Source organism: Camarhynchus parvulus, chromosome 4 (genome assembly GCF_901933205.1).
Source record: "Camarhynchus parvulus chromosome 4, STF_HiC, whole genome shotgun sequence".
Taxonomy (NCBI): Eukaryota; Metazoa; Chordata; class Aves; order Passeriformes; family Thraupidae; genus Camarhynchus; species Camarhynchus parvulus.
Window position 1 is genome coordinate 2,106,172 of NC_044574.1, and position 20,528 is coordinate 2,126,699.

Below are 20,528 nucleotides of genomic sequence, written 5' to 3' on the forward strand. Positions count from 1 at the left end.
TGGGATCGCACTGGGATCGAGGCACTGCACCGCTCCGGTGTCACAACGGGACACCCCGGCAACCATGGAGCCCTCTGGAACCTTCTGGAACCTTCTGGAGCTGCAGCCTTGGCCACGCACAACCCCAGGGTGTGCAGGGGGGTTGTTGTGGAAGGACCCTGGGGGCACCCAGAGACACCTGGAGAAGCGGCACTGACCGAACCTGAGGAAGTTCAGCCGGGCCGGGTGAGATCCCAGACCGGAGCCCGGGCTGGGAGAGACTCCTCGGGACCATCCGTGCGGGAAGGGCTCGGGGACACGGGGACAGTGACGCGGCCCTGGCAGGGCTGTCCCAGCACTGCTCCGTTGTCACTGTAGGACACGAAAGAACACAGGTTCTCACACCACCGCTCTCAAGGTGAAGGAAGGAAGAAGAGGTTTATTTTTATTTTGTAGTTTTCCAAAAGTGACAGCGGATTGGAGTGTGACAGTGACACCTCTCCAGTGACACTGGTCAAACCAACAGTCCATCAACTTCCTCCTCCTCCACAAAAGAAGACAAAACAATGAGTTATTTACAGAAAGTGTCTGAGAAAGTTCACCACAGAATGTCAACATCAGAAGGCCTAGAAAATCTTAAAAAACCGGGGTGACACTCGGTGGCTTCGACCCCGCTCCGGCTGTGGGGTGCGGGAAACCAGAGCAGCTTCCCGCTAGGATTCCTGCCGGGAGAAGCCGCGGCGCCTTTAAGGCGTCTCCGAGCTGCATCTGGCAGCAGCGGGCGCTGCACCAGGAAATTCCTGACATCCCGGGAAGTGCTGAGCCAGCGCGAACCGGGGCCGGGAACGGCGCCAGCAGCGGGGCCGGGAATTCTGCAAACCTCGAAAGAGCCGTCACGGGGGCTGAGGCACCGCCAGAGCCTCGACACAAGGCAGGAGCTGCCTCGGCCCGGGACAAAACCCGTCCCAGCCTCCAGCCCCGGGAACCGGGCACGGAATGCGCCGTCCCGTCCCCGCTGTCCCCTGTGGCCCGGGATGGCGAAGGAGCATCCCTGGGTGGCGGATCCGAAGGGCCCCGGAGCAGTGCGCAGAGCCAGAGGGGTCTGTCCCCGTCCCCCCTGAGCCCGGCTGGGCTCTGGGACACCCCCAGGGACAGCACAGGGATGAGGACAAGGGACAGGGACGGCGCCGCTCCGCGCCCGCGGGAAATCCCAATAAAAGGAGGGAAAGTCATGCCCGGAAGGTTGTTTGGGGGCGGAAAACGAGCGCGTGTGAGACCCCGCGCAGGGTGGGGGGACAGGCAGGACCCGGACCCCCGACCCGGCACCCGGACCCGCGCCCCGAGTCCCAGCCGGGGCACCCCCGAGGGGTCGGGGCCGGGACCGCCCCTCGCCGCCGGGTTCGGCCCCGCTCCGCCCGCACCGGCGGCGCCGGGACCTGCCGGGTCCCCGGGCTCGGCCGGCGCCGCCGCCGCTGCGGCGGGAGGAGCCCCCGCGGAGCCCCGGGCTGGCGATGGGACAGTGGGGACCCTGCGGGGGGCTGGGGACAGCGGGGGTGCAGTGAGGGGACAGCGGGGACACGGTGGGGACACGGCAGGGACACAGGTCGAGGCCCGCCGGTGAGCGGGCGGGACCCGGCGTCCCCCGTTCGAGGGGTGCGGTGTCTCGGGGAGCGGAACGGGGCCGGTTAACGGGGCGGGGGCGGCGGCCGGGGGCCGGGCACGGGGGCGGCCGGGGGTCCCGGCAGCGGGCAGGGGCGGGGGGCCCCCGGAGCGCGGGAGCGGGCGGGGCGGGCAGGGGGTCCCGGGAGCAGGAAGCGGGCGGGGGTCGGGGAGGGGCCGGGACCGGGACTGGGAGCGGGGCAGGGACCGGCAGGAGCGGGCAGGGACCGGGAGCAGGAGCGGGGCAGGGACCGGGAGCAGGAGCGGGCAGGGACCGGCCGGGCCGCGGCCATGCCGGGGTCGCCCCTCGCCCCGCTGCTGCTGCTGCTGCTGCTGCTGGGCCCCCGCCCCCCCCGCCCGCGCCGCGCCCCCCCAGCCCGGCCGGCCCCGCGGCACCGGGGCGGGCACGGCCAGCGGGACCCCCAGAGCCAGCGGGGGGACCCCAACCAAGGGCACCGCCAGCGGGGTCACCCCAACCAAGGGCACCACGACCGGACCCCCGAAAGCCAGCGGGGTCACCCCAACCAAGGGCACCGCCAGCGGGGTCACCCCAACCAAGGGCACCACGACCGGACCCCCGAAAGCCAGCGGGGTCACCCCCACCGAGGCCACCGCCAGGGGACCCCACAAAGCCAGCGGGGTCACCCCCACCAAGGGCACCGCCAGGGGACCCCCCAAAGGCAGCGAGACGCCCCCCTGGAAAGGCACCACGGCGGGGCCCCCCAGACCCAGCGGGGTGCCCCCAACCAAGGGCACCGCGGCCGCCCCCTCGAGGAGCAGCACCACGGCGGGACCCCCGAGGGGCAGCACGGCCCCCCCGGAGCGGGACAGCGCGACCCCCGCCAGGCGCGGGGACCCCGCGGGCACGGGTAGGACCGGGAGGGGCCGGGGGCGCTGGGAGGGGCCGGGGTGTGAAGGACGGAGCGCGCCAAGGGGCGTGCATGGGGGACAAAGGGGTGCCAGGCTGTTCCCGTGTCCCCTCGCAGCCCCGGCGCCCACGGTGAGCAAGGTGGCGGTGAGGAGGAGGAAGGTGCTGAGGAAGAAGGTGGTGAAGAAGAAGGTGCTGAGGAAGAAGCCGGAGGCTCCGGCCGCGCCGCAGGAGCCCCGTACGTGCGCTGGGTGCGGGTGGCCCGGGCATTGTCACCTGCGCAGGGAGCTGGCCGTGTCCTGGGGACACCTGGGGACACCTGGGGACACCTGGCGGCACCAGGGGTTGGGTGCTGAGCCCCGGCTGGCGCGGTCCCCATGGCACAGCTCGGCGGGGACAGCCCCGGCCGCTCCGGGCTCGCTGTGTGAGCGCTGTCCCCGCCGTGTCCCCAGCGTGTCCCCCCCTGGGGCTGGAGTCCCTGCGCGTGCTGGACGAGCAGCTGCGGGCATCGAGCCACAAGCGGCACGGGCTGGGAGCGCACCGCGGCCGCCTCAACATCCAGGTACTGCCAGGTGGGCCAGGGCGGGCCAGGGGGTGCCAGGAGTGTGCCAGGGGGTGCCAGGAGTGGGTCAGGGTGGGCCAGGGGGTGCCAGGATGGGTCAGGAGTGTGCCAGGATGGGTCAGGGTGTGCCAGGATGGGTCAGGAGTGGGCCAGGAGTGGGTCAAGGGGTGCCAGGAGTGTGCTAGGAGTGTGCCAGGATGTGCCAGGAGTGGGTCAGGATGAGCCAGGAGTGTGCCAGGATGGGTCAGGAGTGGGCCAGGAGTGGGTCAGGGTGGGCCAGGAGTGTGCCAGGATGGGTCAGGAGTGGGCCAGGAGTGGGTGGGCCAGGAGGTGCCAGGATGGGTCAGGAGTGTGCCAGGGGTCAAGGGGTGCCAGGAGTGTGCCAGGATGTGCCAGGAGTGGGTCAGGATGAGCCAGGAGTGGGTCAGGGTGTGCCAGGAGTGTGCCAGACTGTGCCAGGATGGGTCAGGAGCATGCCACGAGTGGGTCAGGATGAGCCAGGAGTGTGCCAGGAATGTGCCAGGGTGTGCCAGGCTGGGGGGATGTTTGGATGTCACCTACACAACACATGGCACGTGGGTATGGCGAGCGCATGACAAACACAGGGTAGGCGTGGCACGTTCATGGCGAGTTTGTGGCACCTTCATGGCATGTTTGTGACATTTTGTGGCGAGTTTGTGGCACGTTTGTGGCATCTTCATGGCACGTTTGTGACATTTTGTGGCGAGTTTGTGGCATCTTCACCACGAGTGTCCCGTGCACTCTCCAGCTCTGCCCCCTCCGTCCCATCGCTCCCCGTGATCCCGATGCCACCACCCCGGTGCCACCCCGGGCTGGGGAACACGGCGGGCAGTGGGGCTGTGTCCCCGTGCGTGTCCCGGTGCGTGTCCCGGTGCGTGTCCCCTCGTGTCCTGGTGCGTGTCCCGGCGCGTGTCCCGGTGCGTGTCCCCATGCGTGTCCCCGTGCGTGTCCCCGTGCGTGTCCCCGTGCATGTCCCCGTGCGTGTCCCTGTGCGTGTCCCCTCGTGTCCCCTCGTGTCCCCGTGTGTGTCCTGGTGCGTGTCCCTGTGCGTGTCCCCTCATGTCCCCGTGCGTGTCCCCTCATGTCCCCGTGCGTGTCCCCGTGCGTGTCCCCACGTGTCCCTGTGCGTGTCGTGTCGGTGCGTGTCCCCGTGCGCATCCCTGTGCGTGTCCCCCGTGTCCCCATTGCCCGCGTGTCCCCGTGCATGTCCCGTGCGTGTCCCGTGCGTGTCCCGTGCGTGTCCCTGTGCGTGTCCCTGTGCGTGTCCCCTCGTGTCCCGTGTCCCCGTGTGTGTCCTGGTGCGTGTCCCAGTGCGTGTCCCCTCATGTCCCCGTGCGTGTCCCTGTGCGTGTCCCCTCGTGTCCCCGTGCGTGTCCCCTCATGTCCCCGTGCGTGTCCCCGTGCGTGTCCCCGCGTGTCCCCGCGTGTCCTGGTGCGTGTCCCGGTGCGTGTCCCCTCGTGTCCCCGTCGTGTCCTGTGCGTGTCCCTGTCGTGTCCCGTCGTGTCCCCGTGTGTGTCCCGTGCGTGTTCCGGTCGCGTGTCCCGTGTCCCCGTCGCGTGTCCCGTGCGTGTCCCTGTGCGTGTCCCGGTGCGTGTCCCGGTGCGTGTCCCCACGTGTCCCCGTGCGTGTCCCGGTGCGTGTCCCCGTGCGTGTCCCCGTGCGTGTCCCCGTGCGCATCCCGCGTGTCCCAGTCCGTGTCCGTCGTGTCCCCTATCGTGTCCGGTGCGTGTCCCCGGCGCGCATCCCCCCTCGTGTCCCCTCGTGTCCCTGTGCGTGTCCCGGTGCGTGTCCCCATGCGTGTCCCTGTGCGTGTCCCCGTGCGTGTCCCCGTGTGTGTCCCGGTGCGTGTCCCTGTGCGTGTCCCGTCGTGTCCCTGTGTGTGTCCCGGTTCGCGTCCCCACGTGTCCCCGTGCGTGTCCCTGTGGGTGTCGTGTCCCGTCGCGTGTCCCCGTGTGTGTCCGCGTGTCCGTGCGTGTCCCCGTGCGTGTCCCGTGCGTGTCCCGGTGCGTGTCCCCACGTGTCCCTGTGCGTGTCCCTGTGCGTGTCCCTGTGCGTGTCCGGTGCGTGTCCCTGTGCGTGTCCCCGTGTCCGTGCGTGTCCCCACGTGTCCCCTCGTGTCCCCGCAGTCAGGGCTCTACGACGGTGACTCCTTTGACGGCGGCTGGTGCGCGGGGCGCGAGGACACGCAGCAGTGGCTGCAGGTGGACGCGCGGCGCCTCACGCGCTTCACCGGCGTGGTCACGCAGGGCCTCAACTCCATCTGGACGTAAGGGGACAAGGGGGACGCGGCTTGGGGACAGCGAGGGGGACCCGCTGACCCCGCTGTGCCCCGCAGGTACGACTGGGTGACGTCCTACAAGGTGCAGGTCAGCAACGACTCGCACACGTGGCTGCCGAGCCGCAACGGCACCGAGGAGGCGGTGGGTGGCACCGGGGTGGCACCGGGGGTGGCACCGGGGGTGGCATCCCCAGACGCGGTGGGGACATGGGGAGGTGACAGTGCTGGGGGCAGGAATCACCTGGCAGGTGATGATGGCACGGGGGGTTAAGCGTGGTGGGGAGGCTGATGATGCTCGGGGGTTCATTGTGCCAGGTGGGCAATGATGCCAGGGAGGGGTTAATTAGGCCAGGGTTAATTATACTGGGGGTTAATTGTGGTGGGGTTAATTGTGCCAGGTGGGCAATGATGCCAGGGGGGTTAGTTAGTTCAGGGTCAATTATACTGGGGGTTAATTGTGGTGGGGTTAACCGTGCCAGGTGGGATAACCATGCCAGGGGGGTTAGTTAGACCAGGGTTAATTATTGTGGTGGGGTTAATTGTGGTGGGGTTAATTGTGCCAGGTGGGATAACCATGCCAGGGGGTTTAGTTAGTTGAGGGTTAATTATACTGGGGTTAATTGTGGTGGGGTTAACCATGCCAGGTGGGCAATGATGCCAGGGGACTTAGTTAGTTCAGGGTTAATTATACTGGGGGTTAATTGTGGTGGGGTTAATCATGCCAGGTGGGATAACCATGCCAGGGGGGTTAGTTAGTTCAGGGTTAATTACACTGGGGTTAATTGTGGTGGGGTTAATTGTGCCAGGTGGATTAACCATTCCCAGAGTTAACCGTGCCAGGGGGGGTGACAATGCCAGGGGGGTTAATTATGCCAGGGTTAATTGTACTGGGGGTTAACCAGGTGAGATAACCATGCTAGGGGGGTTAATTATGCCAGGGTTAATTGTGCTGGGGGTTAATTATGCCAGGGTTAATTGTACTGGGGTTAACCGTGCCAGGGTTAACCATGGTAGGTGGGATAACCACACTGGGTAGGGTGTTAACCACGCTGGGTTTACCATGCCAGGGAGGGGTGCCCATCCCGGGTGCCCATCTTCAGGTTCCCATCCCGGGTGCCCATCTCGGGTGCCCATCCCAGGTGCCCATCCCGGGGTGCCCATCCCGGGTGCCCATCCCGGGTGCCCATCCCGAGGTGCCCATGCCGGGTGCCCATCCCAGGTGCCCATGCCGGGTGCCCATCCCCGGTGCCCATCCCCGGTGCCCATCCCGGGTGCCCATCCCCGGTGCCCATCCCGGCTGCCCATCCCGGGTGCCCATCCCAGGTGCCCATCCCAGGTGCCCATCTCCGGGGTGCCCATCCCAGGTGCCCATCCCAGGTGCCCATCCCGGGGTGCCCATCCCGGGTGCCCATCTCGGTGCCCATCCCAGGTGCCCATCCCGGGTGCCCATCCCCAGTACCCATCCCGGGCTGCCCGTGCCAGCTGGCTCCGTGCCCGGGCTCTGTTGCCCTTGGCCCAGCCCCGCCGGGCACCGTGCAGCATTTCTCCCCAGCACAAAGGCTGCTTGTCCCCGCCTGGGCACCTGCCAGCCCCCTGGCACGGCCGCGGGGACGTGGGGACACGCGTGGGTGTGGCATGGCACCGGGGGCGAGCATGGCAGCCTGGAGCCGGGCAGGGTTTGGGGTCTCTGTGCCAGGGCTGGGTTCAGGGTCCCTGTACCTGAGGTGGATTTGGGGGTCTCTGTGCCAGGGCTGGGTTTGGGGTCCCCATGCCAGGGATGGGGCTGGGATCCTTGTGCCAGGACTGTGCCAGGGCTGGGTTCGGGGTCCCTGTGCTCTGTGGGTGTGGGGGGCCCTGTACCTGAGGTGGATTTGGGGGTCCCTGTGCCAGGGTGGTTTTGGGGTCCCTGTACCTGGGGTGGATTTGGGGTCCCTGGCACAGGGTGGATTTGGGGTCCCTGTGTCTGGGGTGGATTTGGGGTCCCTGTGCCAAGCATGGATTTGGGGTCCCTGTGCCAGGGTGGATTTGGGGTCCCTGTGTCAGGGGTGGGTTTGGCGGTTCCTGTACCATGGATGGATTTGGGGTCCCTGTGTCTGGGGTGGATTTGGGATCCCTGTGCTGGGGATGGATTTGGGGTCCCTGTGCCAGGGATGGATTTGGGGTCCCTGGCACAGGGTGGATTTGGGGTCCCTGGCACAAGATGGGTTTGGGATCCCTGTGCCAGGGCTGAGTTTGGGGTCCCTGTGCCAGGGATGGATTTGGGGGTCCCTGTGCCAGGGATGGATTTGGGGTCCCTGTACCTGAGGTGGATTTGGGGGTCCCTGTGCCAGGGTGGATTTGGGGTCCCTGTGTCAGGGGTGGGTTTGGCAGTTCCTGTACCATGGATGGATTTGGGGTCCCTGTGCCAGGGGTGGATTTGGGGTCCCTGTACCTGAGGTGGATTTGGGGTCCCTGTGCCAGGGATGGATTTGGGGTCCCTGTACCTGAGGTGGATTTGGGGTCCCTGTGCCAGGGATGGATTTGGGGTCCCTGGCACAGGATGGATTTGGGGTCCCTGGCACAGGATGGGTTTGGGGTCCCTGTGCCTGGGGTGGATTTGGGGCTCCCCCTGTCAGGCCTGTACCAGGATCAGGTTTGGGGATCTCTCCATGCCAGGGGTGGGTTTTGGGGTCCCCCTGCCTGACCCCTGCCAGGCACAGATTTGGGGCTCCCTGTGCCACCCCTGGCGCCTCTGGGCTCCGAGCGGCGCCCGCGGCCCCGCCCGGGCTGTGCCCCGCCCGTGCCTGCTCCTCCCTACGGGCTGGGGGACGCCGCGGGCGGCTCTCCGTGACCCCGCTGTCCCCCGCTGCCCCCGCTGTCCCCGCTGTCCCCTGCAGGTGTTCCCCGCCAACAAAGACCCCGAGACGCCGGTGCTGAACGTGCTGCCCTCGCCGCTCGTGGGGCGCTTCCTGCGCATCAACCCGCAGAGCTGGTTCCGCAATGGCACCGTGTGCCTGCGGGCCGAGGTGCTGGGCTGTGCGCTGCCCGGTGCGTGTCCCCGGCTGTCCCCTGTCCCCCGATGCGTGTCCCCGGCTGTCCCCTGCCCCCGGGGACCCGCTGGTGTCCCCTGTCCCGCTGTGTCCCGCTGGTGTCTCCTGCCCCACTGTGACCCCCTGGTGTCCCCTGGTGACCCGCTGGTGTCCCCTGTCCCGCTGTGTCCCGCTGGTGTCCCCTGTCCCGCTGTGTCCCGCTGGTGTCCCCTGCTCGCCACACGCCGCCCGGCAGCGCCGGCGATCACCCCCGGCGCTGTCCCCAGAGTGGCGGTGTGGGCTGTTCGCTGTCGCTGACCGTGTCCCCCCGGTGTCCCCTCGCTGTCCCCCCGGTGTCCCCGCAGACCCCAGCGCTGCCCACGCCTGGCACCCCCCGGCCCCGCCCGACCCGCAGCTGGATTTCCGCCACCACAACTACAAGGAGATGAGAAAGGTGCCACCGCCCCCCGAGCCCCGGCTGGCTCCGCGTCCCCAAGGCCAGCACAGCGCGGGGCTGGGGGCGCTGTGCCACCTCGCGGTGTCCCTGACGGTGCCACCACCCCGCAGCTGATGAAGAGGGTGAGCGAGGAGTGCCCCGACATCACCCGCGTGTACAGCATCGGGCAGAGCTCCCGCGGGCTGCGCCTCTACGTGATGGAGATCTCGGACAAACCCGGGCAGCACGAGGTCGGTGCGTACCGAGGGGACAGCTGGGGACAGCCGGGGACAGCTGGGGACAGCCGGGGACAGATGGGGACAGCTGGGGACAGCTGGGGACAGCTGGGGACAGCCGGGGACAGATGGGGACAGCTGGGGACAGATGGGGACAGATGGGAACAGATGGGGTGGGGCGCCATGGGCGTGGGGACAGCGGCCAGGGGTGCCCAGGTGGGGATGGGGTGACTGGGGGTGCCCAGGATGAGGAGGGGCGCACCGGGGATGGCCAGGGCAGTTGCAGGGGGTGGGGACAGTCACCAGGGGTGGGACAGGGGGTGGGGACAGTCACCAGGGCGGGTACAGGGGGTGGGGACTGTCACCAGGGGTGGGACAGGGGGTGGGGACTGTCACCAGGGGTGGGACAGGGGGTGGGGACAGTCACCAGGGCAGGTGCAGGGACACGGGGACAGTGACCAGGGCCACCCAGGGTGGTGCAAGGACATGGGAACAGGGTGACCAGGGACACCCAGGATGGAGACAGGGACATGGGGACAAGGACACCCAGGGTGGGGACAGGGTGAGCAGGAATACCCAGGATGAAGACAGGGACACAGGGACACCCAGACTGGTCCAGGATGGGGACAAGGACACCCAGGGTGGCGCGGGGACACGGGGAGAAGGACACCCAGGGTGGCACAGGGACACGGGGACAGTGACCAGGGACACGGGCACAGTGACCAGGGACACCCAGGGTGGCACAGGGACGCGGGCACAGTGACCAGGGACACGGGCACAGTGACCAGGGCCACCCAGGGTGGCGCAGGGACACGGGCACAGTGCCGGCACCCCCGGTGGCCCCCAGGAGAGCCGGAGTTCCGCTACGTGGCCGGCATGCACGGGAACGAGGTGCTGGGCCGGGAGCTGCTGCTGAACCTGATGGAATTCCTGTGCCGCGAGTTCCGGCGCGGCGAGCCCCGCGTGGTGCAGCTGGTGACGGGCACGCGCATCCACCTGCTGCCCTCCATGAACCCCGACGGCTACGAGACCGCCTACAGGCTGGTACGGCTGGCACCCACCGGCCCGGGGGCCCGGTGCCCGTGCCCATCCCAGTGACCACAGTGCCCATCCCGGGGATCCCGGTGCCCATCCCAGTGACCACAGTGCCCATCCCGGGGATCCCAGTGCCCATCCCGGTGTCATCCAGGGGATCCCAGTGATCTCGGTGTCCTAGTGCCAATCCCGGGGATCCCGGTGCCCATCCTGGTGCCCATCCCAGTGCCCATCCCAGTGACCACAGTGCCCATTGTGGTGATCCCAGTGCCCCATCCCAGTATCTGTCCCAGTGACCATGGTGCCCATCCCTGTGACCCCCATGTCCATCCCAGTGCCCATTCTGGTGATCCCAGTGCCCATCCCAGTGATCCCGGTGTCGATCCCCATGTCCATTCCAGTGTCCATCCCAGTGCCATCCCAGTGATCCTTGTGCCCACCCCAGTGCCCATTCCAGTGACCCCAGTGCCCATCCCAGTGATCCCAGTGTCCATCGCAGTGATCCTGGTGGCCATACTGGTGTCCATCCCAGTGCCCATCCCAGTGATCCCAGTGCCCATCCCAGTGCCCATCCCAGTGACCCCAGGGCCCATCCCCAGTGATCCCTAATGCCCATCCCGAGTCATCCTGGACCCAGTACTCGGTGCCCATCCTGGTGACCCAGTGCCCATCCCAGTAATCCCAGTGCACATACCAGTGCCCTTCGCTGTCCATCCCGGTGTCCATCCCAGTGATCCTGGTGCCCGCGGTGCCCATCCCAATGTCCATCCCAGTGCCCATCCCAGTGATCCCAGTGCCCATCCCAGTGCCCATCCCTGTGATCCCGATGCCCATCCCGGTGATCCTGGTGCCCATCCCAGTGCCTAACGCGGTGCCCATCACGCTGATCCCGGTGCCCATCCCGGTGACAACAGTGCCCTGTGCTCATCCCAGTGCCGGGGTGCCCGAGCTGGCGGGATGGGCCATGGCCGCAGTGATCCCAGTGCCCATCGCCGTGAACCGTACACATCACGACCTGAACACGGTGCCCATCCTGGTGACCCCAACGACCCTGGTGCCCCACGAGTTCCCCAACCACTACATCCCCATCCCCGAGTACTACACGGGCTCGACGCTGGGGAGACCGCAAAACATCCGCGGTCCTATCAGTGTGCAGACCCCCCAAAACATCCCCATCCTGTCAGTGTGAGACCCCAAAACCCCCATCCTGTCACATCGGGGTGAGACCCCAAAACATCCCCATCCTATCAGCGTGAGACCCCAAAACATCCCCATCCTGTCACATGGGGGTGAGACCCCAAAACATCCCCATCCTATCAGCGTGAGACCCCAAAACACCCCCCATCCTGGTGGGGTGGTGCCGTGGTGAGACCCCAAAACCCCCATCCTATCAGTGTGAGACCCCAAAAACATCCCCCATCCAGTGTGAGACCCCAAAACATCCCCATCCTATCACTGTGAGACCCCAAAACCCCCATCCTATCAGTGTGAGACCCCAAAACATCCCCGTCCTATCACTGTGAGACCCCAAAACATCCCTATCCTATCAGTGTGAGACCCCAAAACCCCCATCCTGTCACATCGGGGTGAGACCCCAAAACCCCCATCCTGCTGGGGTGATGCCGTGGTGAGACCCCAAAACCCCCATTCTATCAGTGTGAGACCCCCAAAACCCCCCATCCTATCACTGTGAGACCCCCAAAACATCCCCGTCCTATCAGTGTGAGACCCCAAAACATCCCCATCCTGTCACATGGGGGTGAGACCCCAAAACATCCCCATCCTATCAGTGTGAGACCCCAAAACATCCCTATCCTATCAGTGTGAGACCCCAAAACCCCCATCCTGTCACATCGGGGTGAGACCCCAAAACATCCCCATCCTGCTGGGGTGGTGCTGTGGTGAGACCCCAAAACCCCCATTCTATCAGTGTGAGACCCCCAAACCCCCATCCTATCACATCAGTGTGAGACCCCAAAATGCCCCATCCTATCAGTGTGAGACCCTAAAATGCCCCATCCTATCAGTGGGACACCCCAAAACCCCCATCCTGTCACATTGGTGTCATGGTCAGACCCCAAAACCCCCATCCTGTCACATCAGGGTGAGACCCCAAAACCCCCCAAAGTGCCCCTAAAACCCCCAAACCCCCAAACCCCTCCCAGTCCAGTGGGCCGTGGGTCACCAGAAGCCACGAGGACGTGGCCACCACCGCCACGAGGCGCGGGTGACAGCGATGTCACCACGTGGGTGACCCTGGTGGCGCAGGTGACGGTGGTGTCACCACACCGGTGGTTCCGGAGACGCGGTGACAGGAGTGTCACCATGCAGACAGCCCTGGAGGCAGGGGTGACAAAGGTGTCACCGTACACATGGCCTCAGCACACTCTGAGACGTGGGTGATGGTGGTGCCACCGTGCAGGCAGCACTGGTGGCACAGGTAATGGCAGTGTCACCACACACATGGCCCCGGAGACTCAGGTGACAGCGGTGTCACTGCATGGGCAGCCCTGGAGACGCAGGTGACAGTGGTGTCACCGCGCATGTGGCCCTGAAGGCACCCCACAGACATGTGGGGTGTCACCGTGTACACCATGACCCCAGAGATGTGAGTGACAGCAGTGTCATTGCATGAGTGGCTCTGGACATGTGGGTGACGGTGGTGTCACCCTACAGGCGGCCCTAGAGACACGGGTGACGGCAGTGCCACCACGCACTTGGCCCCGGAGACACAGGTGACCACAGTGTCACTGCATGGGTGGCTCTGGAGATGTGGGTGACAGCAGTGTCACTACACACATGGCCCCAGGGATGTGGGTGATGGTGGTGTCCTGTGCAGGCAGCCCCAGAGATGCAGGTGACAGTGGTGTCACCGCACATGTGGCCCTGGTGGTGTGGGTGGCAGCGGTGTCACCACGGGGCGGCTCCAGAGATGCGGGTGACGATGGTGTCACTGTATGGGCAGCCCTGGAGACGTGGGTGACAGCAGTGTCACTGCACAGGTGGCCCCAGAGACTGAGGTGACAGCAGTGTCACCGCACACATGGCCTCAGAGATGTGGGTGGCGGCGGTGTCACTGCATGGACGGCCCTGGAGACACGGGTGACAGAGGTGTCACTGTGCAGGTGGCTCCGGGATTGAGGGTGATGGCGGTGCCACTGCGCACGTGGCTCTGGTGGTGTGGGTGACAGCGACGTCACCACATGGGCAGCCCCAGAGACGTGGGTCACAGCGGTGTCACCGCGCCGGCTGCCCCAGAGACACGAGTGACAGCAGTGCCACTCCACATGTGACCCTGGTGGCGCAGGTGACAATGGTGTCACCGCGCATGTGGCCCTGGTGGTGTGGGTGATGGTGGTGTCACCACGTGGGTGGCCTCAGAGACATGAGTGACAGCGGTGTCACCGCACACGTGGCCCCAGTGGTGCAGGTGACCACGGTGTCACCGCACACATGGCCCCGGTGGTGCAGGTGACAGCGGTGTCACCGCACACATGGGCCCAGAGATGCAGGTGATGGCGGTGTCACTGCATGGGTACACAGGTGACAGCAATGTCACCGCACACATGGCCCTGGCGGCGCGGGTGCCCGCGGTGTCACCGCACACGTGGCCCCAGTGGCATGGGTGACCGCGGTGTCACCGCACACGTGGCCCTGGCGGCACTGGTGACCGCGGTGTCACCGCACACATGGCCCCAGTGGCGCGGGTGACCACGGTGTCACCACACACATGGCCCTGGCGGCGCGGGTGACCACGGTGTCACCACACACATGGCCCTGGCAGCACTGGTGACCGCGGTGTCACCGCACACATGGCCCCAGTGGCACTGGTGACCGCGGTGTCACGGCGCAGGTGGCCACGGTGGCGCGGGTGACAGCAATGTCACCACACACATGGCCCTGGCAGCGCTGGTGACCGCGGTGTCACGGCGCAGGTGGCCCCGGAGACGCGGGCGGTGATCGCGTGGATGCAGCGCTACCCGTTCGTGCTGAGCGCCAACCTGCACGGCGGCGAGCTGGTGGTCACCTACCCCTTTGACATGAGCCGCACCTACTGGAAGGCGCAGGAGCTGACCCCGACCCCCGACGACGGCGTCTTCCGCTGGCTGGCCACCGTCTACGCCACCGCCAACCCCGCCATGGCCAGCGCCGAGCGCCGCCGCTGCCACTACGACGACTTCACGCGCTACGGCAACATCATCAACGGCGCCAACTGGCACACGGTGGCTGGCAGTGAGTGGGGACGGTCCCTGAGAGCAGGGGACACACGGCAGTGAGTGGGGACGGTCCCTGAGAGCAGGGGACACACCAGTGAGTGGGGACGGTCCCTGAGAGCAGGGGACACACGGCAGTGAGCGGGGACACTCTGAGATGGTGGCAGTGAGCAGGGACACTGTGAGATGGTGGCAGTGAGTAGAGACACTCCATGAGATGGTGGCAGTGAGCAGGGACACAGCTCAGGGGGCACACGATGAGTGGCAGTGAGTAGGGACACTCCATGAGCTCAGGTGGCACACTGTGGCTGGCAGTGAGTGGGGACACTCTGAGATGGTGGCAGTGAGCAGGGACACTGAGCTCAGGTGGCACAGGGTGAGTGGCAGTGAGTGGGGACAGTCCCTGAGCTCAGGTGGCATATGGCAGTGAGCAGGGACACTGAGCTCAGGTGGCACACGGTGGCAGTGAGTAGGACACTGAGCTCAGGTGGCACATGGTGGGTGGCAGTGAGTGGGGACACTGAGATGGTGGCAGTGAGCAGGGACCCTGAGCTCAGGTGGCACATGGTGGCAGTGAGCAGGGACACTGAGCTCAAGTGACACATGGTGAGTGGCAGTGAGTGGGGACAGTCCCTGAGCTCAGGTGGCATATGGCAGTGAGCAGAGACACTGAGCTCAGGGGGCACACGATGAGTGGCAGTGAGTAGGGACACTCCATGAGCTCAGGTGGCACACTGTGGCTGGCAGTGAGTGGGGACACTCTGAGATGGTGGCAGTGAGCAGGGACACTGAGCTCAGGTGGCACACTGTGGCTGGCAGTGAGTGGGGACACTGAGATGGTGGCAGTGAGTAAGACACTGAGCTCAGGTGGCACAGGGTGGCAGTGAGCAGGGACACTGAGCTCAGGTGGCACATGGTGGGTGGCAGTGGGTGGGGACACTCTGAGATGGTGGCAGTGAGTAGGACACTGAGCTCCGGTGGCACATGGTGGCAGTGAGTAGGGACATGTGGATTTTTTTGTTTCTTTTCTATTTCTTTTTTTTTTTTTTCCTCTTTTGTTTCTTTTTTTGTTTATTTTTTGGTTTTTTGTTTCTTTTAGAAAGCTGGTATGTCTCCTTTGGAGTCAGACATTTATCAGTTCTTACCTACATCACAGTCTCACAAACCGTGAATTTTATAGTAATTTACTCTAACAAGATGAAATTGGAGCTCTATCTCCCTCTCTACAAGGCCTTTTAAGGAAAAACCATCCAATTAAGAAATGACACCTCAATTATTTTTATTTTTAACTCAATAACGTGTGACTTGCAATGTGCAATTTTTAATCCACTTACACAAAACCACCCAACCGCATGGAGAGGAAGGTAAAGAAGGAGCAGCCTCTGCCCTAAAACTTCTATTTTGCTTTGTATGTATTAATATTTTCTAAACCCTTAAATTGTGAGTTTTCCACCGTGTGCTATTACACACTTCTATTCAAACTGCACATTGATCATTTCAGTTTTATGGTTTAATTTTGGGAGTTTTCTCTGTGCCCTCGGGTTAAACGCAGTGTTCTCCTGGGGGTCAGTGCCTGCTGAAATAGGAATCTCCTCGAGCCAGCTCTCATAAACTCTTGGGGATCTGTTTCACACCCAAGCCACCTCAGATGGCATAAAATCAGCAGGATGGCATCTGTTGGAAACAAAAAGTTTTAATAAAAGACAAAATAACAAAACTCTTCACAGGAAAAACCAAGCCAGGTGCAAGAGGTTCTTGCTCCTGGTAAAACACCTCAGAAAAGTGATTATTTCCTTTTGTTCTCTTCTTTTTCTAATAAATTGCCCGGGCAGGACTGTTTGGCTCCTGTCCAGTTTGCCATCCCTAAGGTTGAGGTGAAGTCCCCAAAGTCCCGTGAGATAACTTTTCACCTAATTGAGGAGAGAAACTTCTTTGTAAGGGGACAAAGGGTAATTTTGTCACTCCGTCAACAAGGGGCGCGTTCCTATAGAAGGTCTGAAATTCCCAGGTGTGACCAGGGTTCCAACAGGGATGCTCGGTGACTTTCCTGTCACTTTGTCCCCTGCTGCCACCCGCGCTGTGCCCCGCAGGCATGAACGACTTCAGCTACCTGCACACCAACTGCTTCGAGATCACCGTGGAGCTCTCCTGCGACAAATTCCCGCACGCCTCCGAGCTGCCCGCCGAGTGGGAGAACAACCGCGAGTCGCTACTGCTCTTCATGGAGCAGGTGGGGCACCGGCTGGCACCGGCTGGCACCGGGGTGGCACCAGGGTGGCACCGGGGCTTGGGGACACGGCTCGAGGGTGGCAGGGGCCACCCCCGGTGTGTCTGTGAGGAGGGGCCGGAGTGGGATGGGAATGGGGGAACTGGGGGGGAATGGGGTGCTGGGATGGGGGGCAGGGGGGAAAGGGGGGGCAGGATGGGGGATTTGGGACGTGGGGACAATGAGGGGTCTGGGGGTGCTGGGATCATGGGGACACTGGGGAAGGGGGGTCTAGGATGGGGGATTTGGGACGTGAGGAGACTGGAGGGGTTCCAGATGGTTCTGGGATCATGGGGATAGTGGGGAACGGGGGTACAGGATGGGGGATTTGGGGGGCTTTGGGACATGGGGACACTGAGGGGGTCTGGGGGTGCTGGGACCAGGGGGATATTGGGGAAGGAGGGTCCAGAGTGGGGGATCTGGGGGGATTTGGGACATGGAGATGCTGAGGGGTTCCAGGTGGTTCTGGGATCATGGGCACACTGGGGAAGGGACATCCAGGATGGGGGATCTGGGGGGCTTTGGGTCATGGGGACACTGAGGGGATCCAGGTTGTTCTGGGATCATGGGGACACTCTGGGGGTCCAGAGTGGGGGATTTGGGGGATTTGGGACGTGAGGAGACTGGAAGGGATCCAGGTGGTTCTGGGATCATGGGGACATTGGGGAAGGAGGGTCCAGAGTGGGGGATTTGGGGGGATTTGGGACATGGAGATGCTTAGGGGTTCCAGGTGGTTCTGGGATCAATGGGATAGTGGGGATAATGGGATCCAGAGTGGGGGATTTTGGGGGGTTTGGGACATGGGGACACTGGGGGGTTCCAGGTGGTTCTGGGATCAGGGGACACTGGGGGATCCAGGACAGGGAATTTGGGGGGCTTTGGGACATGGGGACACTGGGGAAAGGTGGGTCTAGGATGGGGGATTTGGGGGGGTTTGGGACATGGGGACAATGAGGGGATCCAAGTGCTTCTGTGATCATGGGGACGCCGGGAAGGGGTCTCGAGTGGGGGGTCTGGGGCTGCTGGGACAGTGGGGACAATGGGTAGGATTTGGGGACAATGGGGACACTGGGTGGGATTTGGAGACAATGGGTAGGATTTGGGGACAATGGGGACACTGGGTGGGATTTGGGGACAATGGGTAGGATTTGGGGACAATGGGGACACTGGGTGGGATTTGGGGAGGGGAGGATTTGGGGACAATGGGGACACTGGGTGGGATTTGGGGACAATGGGTAGGATTTGGGGACAATGGGGACACTGGGTGGGATTTGGGGACAATGGGTAGGATTTGGGGACAATGGGGACACTGGGTGGGATTTGGGGACAATGGGTAGGATTTGGGAGACAATGGGGACACTGGGTGGGATTGGGGGACAATGGGTAGGATTTGGGGACAATGGGGACACTGGGTGGGATTTGGGGACAATGGGTAGGATTTGGGGACAATGGGGACACTGGGTGGGATTGGGGGACAATGGGTAGGATTTGGGGACAATGGGGACACTGGGTGGGGTCTGGGGGTTGCTGGGACAATGGGGACACTGTGTCACGAGAAGGGCAGGGCCAGGGAACCCCCAGGGGTCTCTGTAAGACTTTGGGGGATGGGGGACACACTGGGGACATTGCAGGGTGGCCATGGGCACGGCAGGGAGGGGGGTTCAGCAGGATGGCAGCGGCACGTGGCTGTCCCCAAACGCTGAGGTGGCACCGGGAGGGGGGACACACCTGTGCCACCTGTGCCACGCCCTGCAGGTGCACCGGGGGATCAAGGGCGTGGTCCGGGACAGTGACACCGAGCTGGGCATCCCCAACGCCATCATCTCCGTGGATGGCATCAACCACGACGTCCGCACCGGTACCGGGACACCGGGACAGGGAGAGTGGGGTTTGGGGTTTGGGGAATGGGATCGGGACACCAGGACAGGGAGAGTGGGGTTTGGGGTTTGGGGAATGGGATCGGGACACCGGGACAGGGAGAGGCGGGAACGGGATCGGGACACCGGGACAGGGAGGGGCGGGGTTTGGGGTTTGGGGTTTGGGGAATGGGATCGGGACACAGGGACAGGGAGAGTGGGGTTTGGGGTTTGGGTTTTGGGGAACGGGATCGGGACACCGGGACAGGGAGGAGGGGTTTGGGGCGGAATGGGGGACAGGGGGGGGGGCGGGGTTTGGGGTTTGTTTTGGGGCAGGATCAGGGGAGGGGGGGGGGGCGGGAATGGGACACGGACAGGACGGGGCGGGGTTTGGGGTTTGGGGTTTTGGGGAACGGGATCGGGACACCGGGACAGGGAGAGTGGGGTTTGGGGTTTGGGGAACGGGATCGGGATCGGGCTGGGAATGAGGGTGGGATGAGGACAGTGACGGGATGGGAACGGGGTGGGGATGAGGATGGGAATGGGGTGGGGACAGGGAAAGGAACGAGATGGGATTTGGGATTGGGATGGGAATAGGATGGAACTGGGAAAGGGCGTGGGATGGGGACAGGGATGGGATTGGGATGGGGAGAGTAACGGGATGAGGTTCGGAAAAGGGATGGGACAGGAATGGGGATGGCATTGGGGATGTGAATGGGACAGGGCTGGGGACAGGGAAAGGGATGGGATTTGGGGATGGGATTGGGAATTGCAGATGGGGATGGAAATAGGACTGGGAAAGGGGATGGGGACAGGAACGGGATGGGGCTGGGGACAGAGATGGAAGCGGGATGGGACTGGGGATTGCAGATGGCAATGGAAGCAGGATTAGGCTGGGAATGGGGATGGGATAGGGACAGGAATGGGATTGGGGGTGGGGACCAGGACAGGAATGGGATTGGGGGTGGAAATTAGGGATGGAGATGGAACAAGAACGGGGCTGGGGCTGGGGACAAGGACAGGGGTGGGATTGAGGATGGGAATAGCGATGGGACAAGAACGGGGCTGGGGCTGGGGACAAGGACAGGGCTGGGGACAGGAGTGTGACACCGCCCCCGCAGCCTCGGACGGGGACTACTGGCGGCTGCTGAACCCGGGCGAGTACGAGGTGACGGCGCGGGCCGAGGGCTACGAGGCGGCCACGCAGCCGTGCCGGGTCTACTTCGAGAACGTTCCCACCCCGTGCAGCTTCCGCCTGGAGCGGGCGCGGGGCCGCCACCGGCCCGGGAGGACCCGGCCGGGCCCGGACCCGGCGCTGCGGCTGCAGCGGCTGCGCCTCCGCCGCCTGCGCGCCCACGGCCGCGGGCAGTGAGCGGGGCGGCCCCGGGGCCGCGGGCTCGGCCGGGGGGCGCGGGGGGAACGGGCGGGACGGATCCAGTAAAGATTGGGTGCGCTGCGGCTGCGAGTGTGCGGGGCTGGAGCGGCGGAGGGACCGGGAACGGGAACGGGAACGGGAATGGGAACGGGAATGGGAATGGGAATGGGAATGGGAATGGGAAAGAGAACGGGAACAGGACCGGGAATGGGAACGGGACCGGGAATGGGAATGGGAATGAGACCGGGAACAGGACCGGGAATGGGAACGGGAACGGGACCGGGAACAGGAACCGGGACCGGGAATTGGAACGGGACCGGGAACGGGAACGGGACCGGGAACAGGACCAGAAACTGGAATGGGAATGGGACCGGGGCCGAGACCGAGAAAAGGACAGGGAATAGGAACGGGACCGGGACCAGGAAAGGGAACGGGACCGGGACCGGGGCTCGATCCTGCCCCGGCCCCCACCGTGGGAACTCAGCGAGGCCACGCCCCTCACCAGGCCACGCCCATTCCCTGCCGGTCAATCGCGCCGCCGCGGTGAGCCCCGCCCATTCGCTGCTGACCAATAGAAATCCCGCTCAGAACAGCGCCCCTCATGAGGACACGCCTCCTTCCCGTGGCATGCTCCATAAGCCACGCCCACTAAGCCACGCCCCTTTCCTGTTGTCGGTGCTCCTGCACTCCTCGAAGGCCCCGCCCCCTTCCTCTATTTGATCATCTGGCCCCGC

The 20,528-nt window shown here is 64.4% G+C and overlaps 1 protein-coding gene across 1 annotated transcript; it reads left to right on the forward strand.

The window, feature by feature from the left end:
• The first annotated feature begins 1,929 nt into the window (after window positions 1-1,929).
• On the forward strand, window positions 1,930-19,791 carry CPXM1 (carboxypeptidase X, M14 family member 1). Its single transcript, XM_030947394.1, is given in 17 exon segments — window positions 1,930-1,960; window positions 1,963-2,147; window positions 2,150-2,507; window positions 2,625-2,744; window positions 2,959-3,068; window positions 5,217-5,356; window positions 5,426-5,510; window positions 8,245-8,395; window positions 8,742-8,830; window positions 8,944-9,067; window positions 9,896-10,111; window positions 10,944-11,268; window positions 12,249-12,449; window positions 13,991-14,316; window positions 16,388-16,527; window positions 18,319-18,421; window positions 19,541-19,791. Coding segments are annotated over 17 exon segments (2,955 nt in total).
• Window positions 19,792-20,528: the final 737 nt, after the last annotated feature.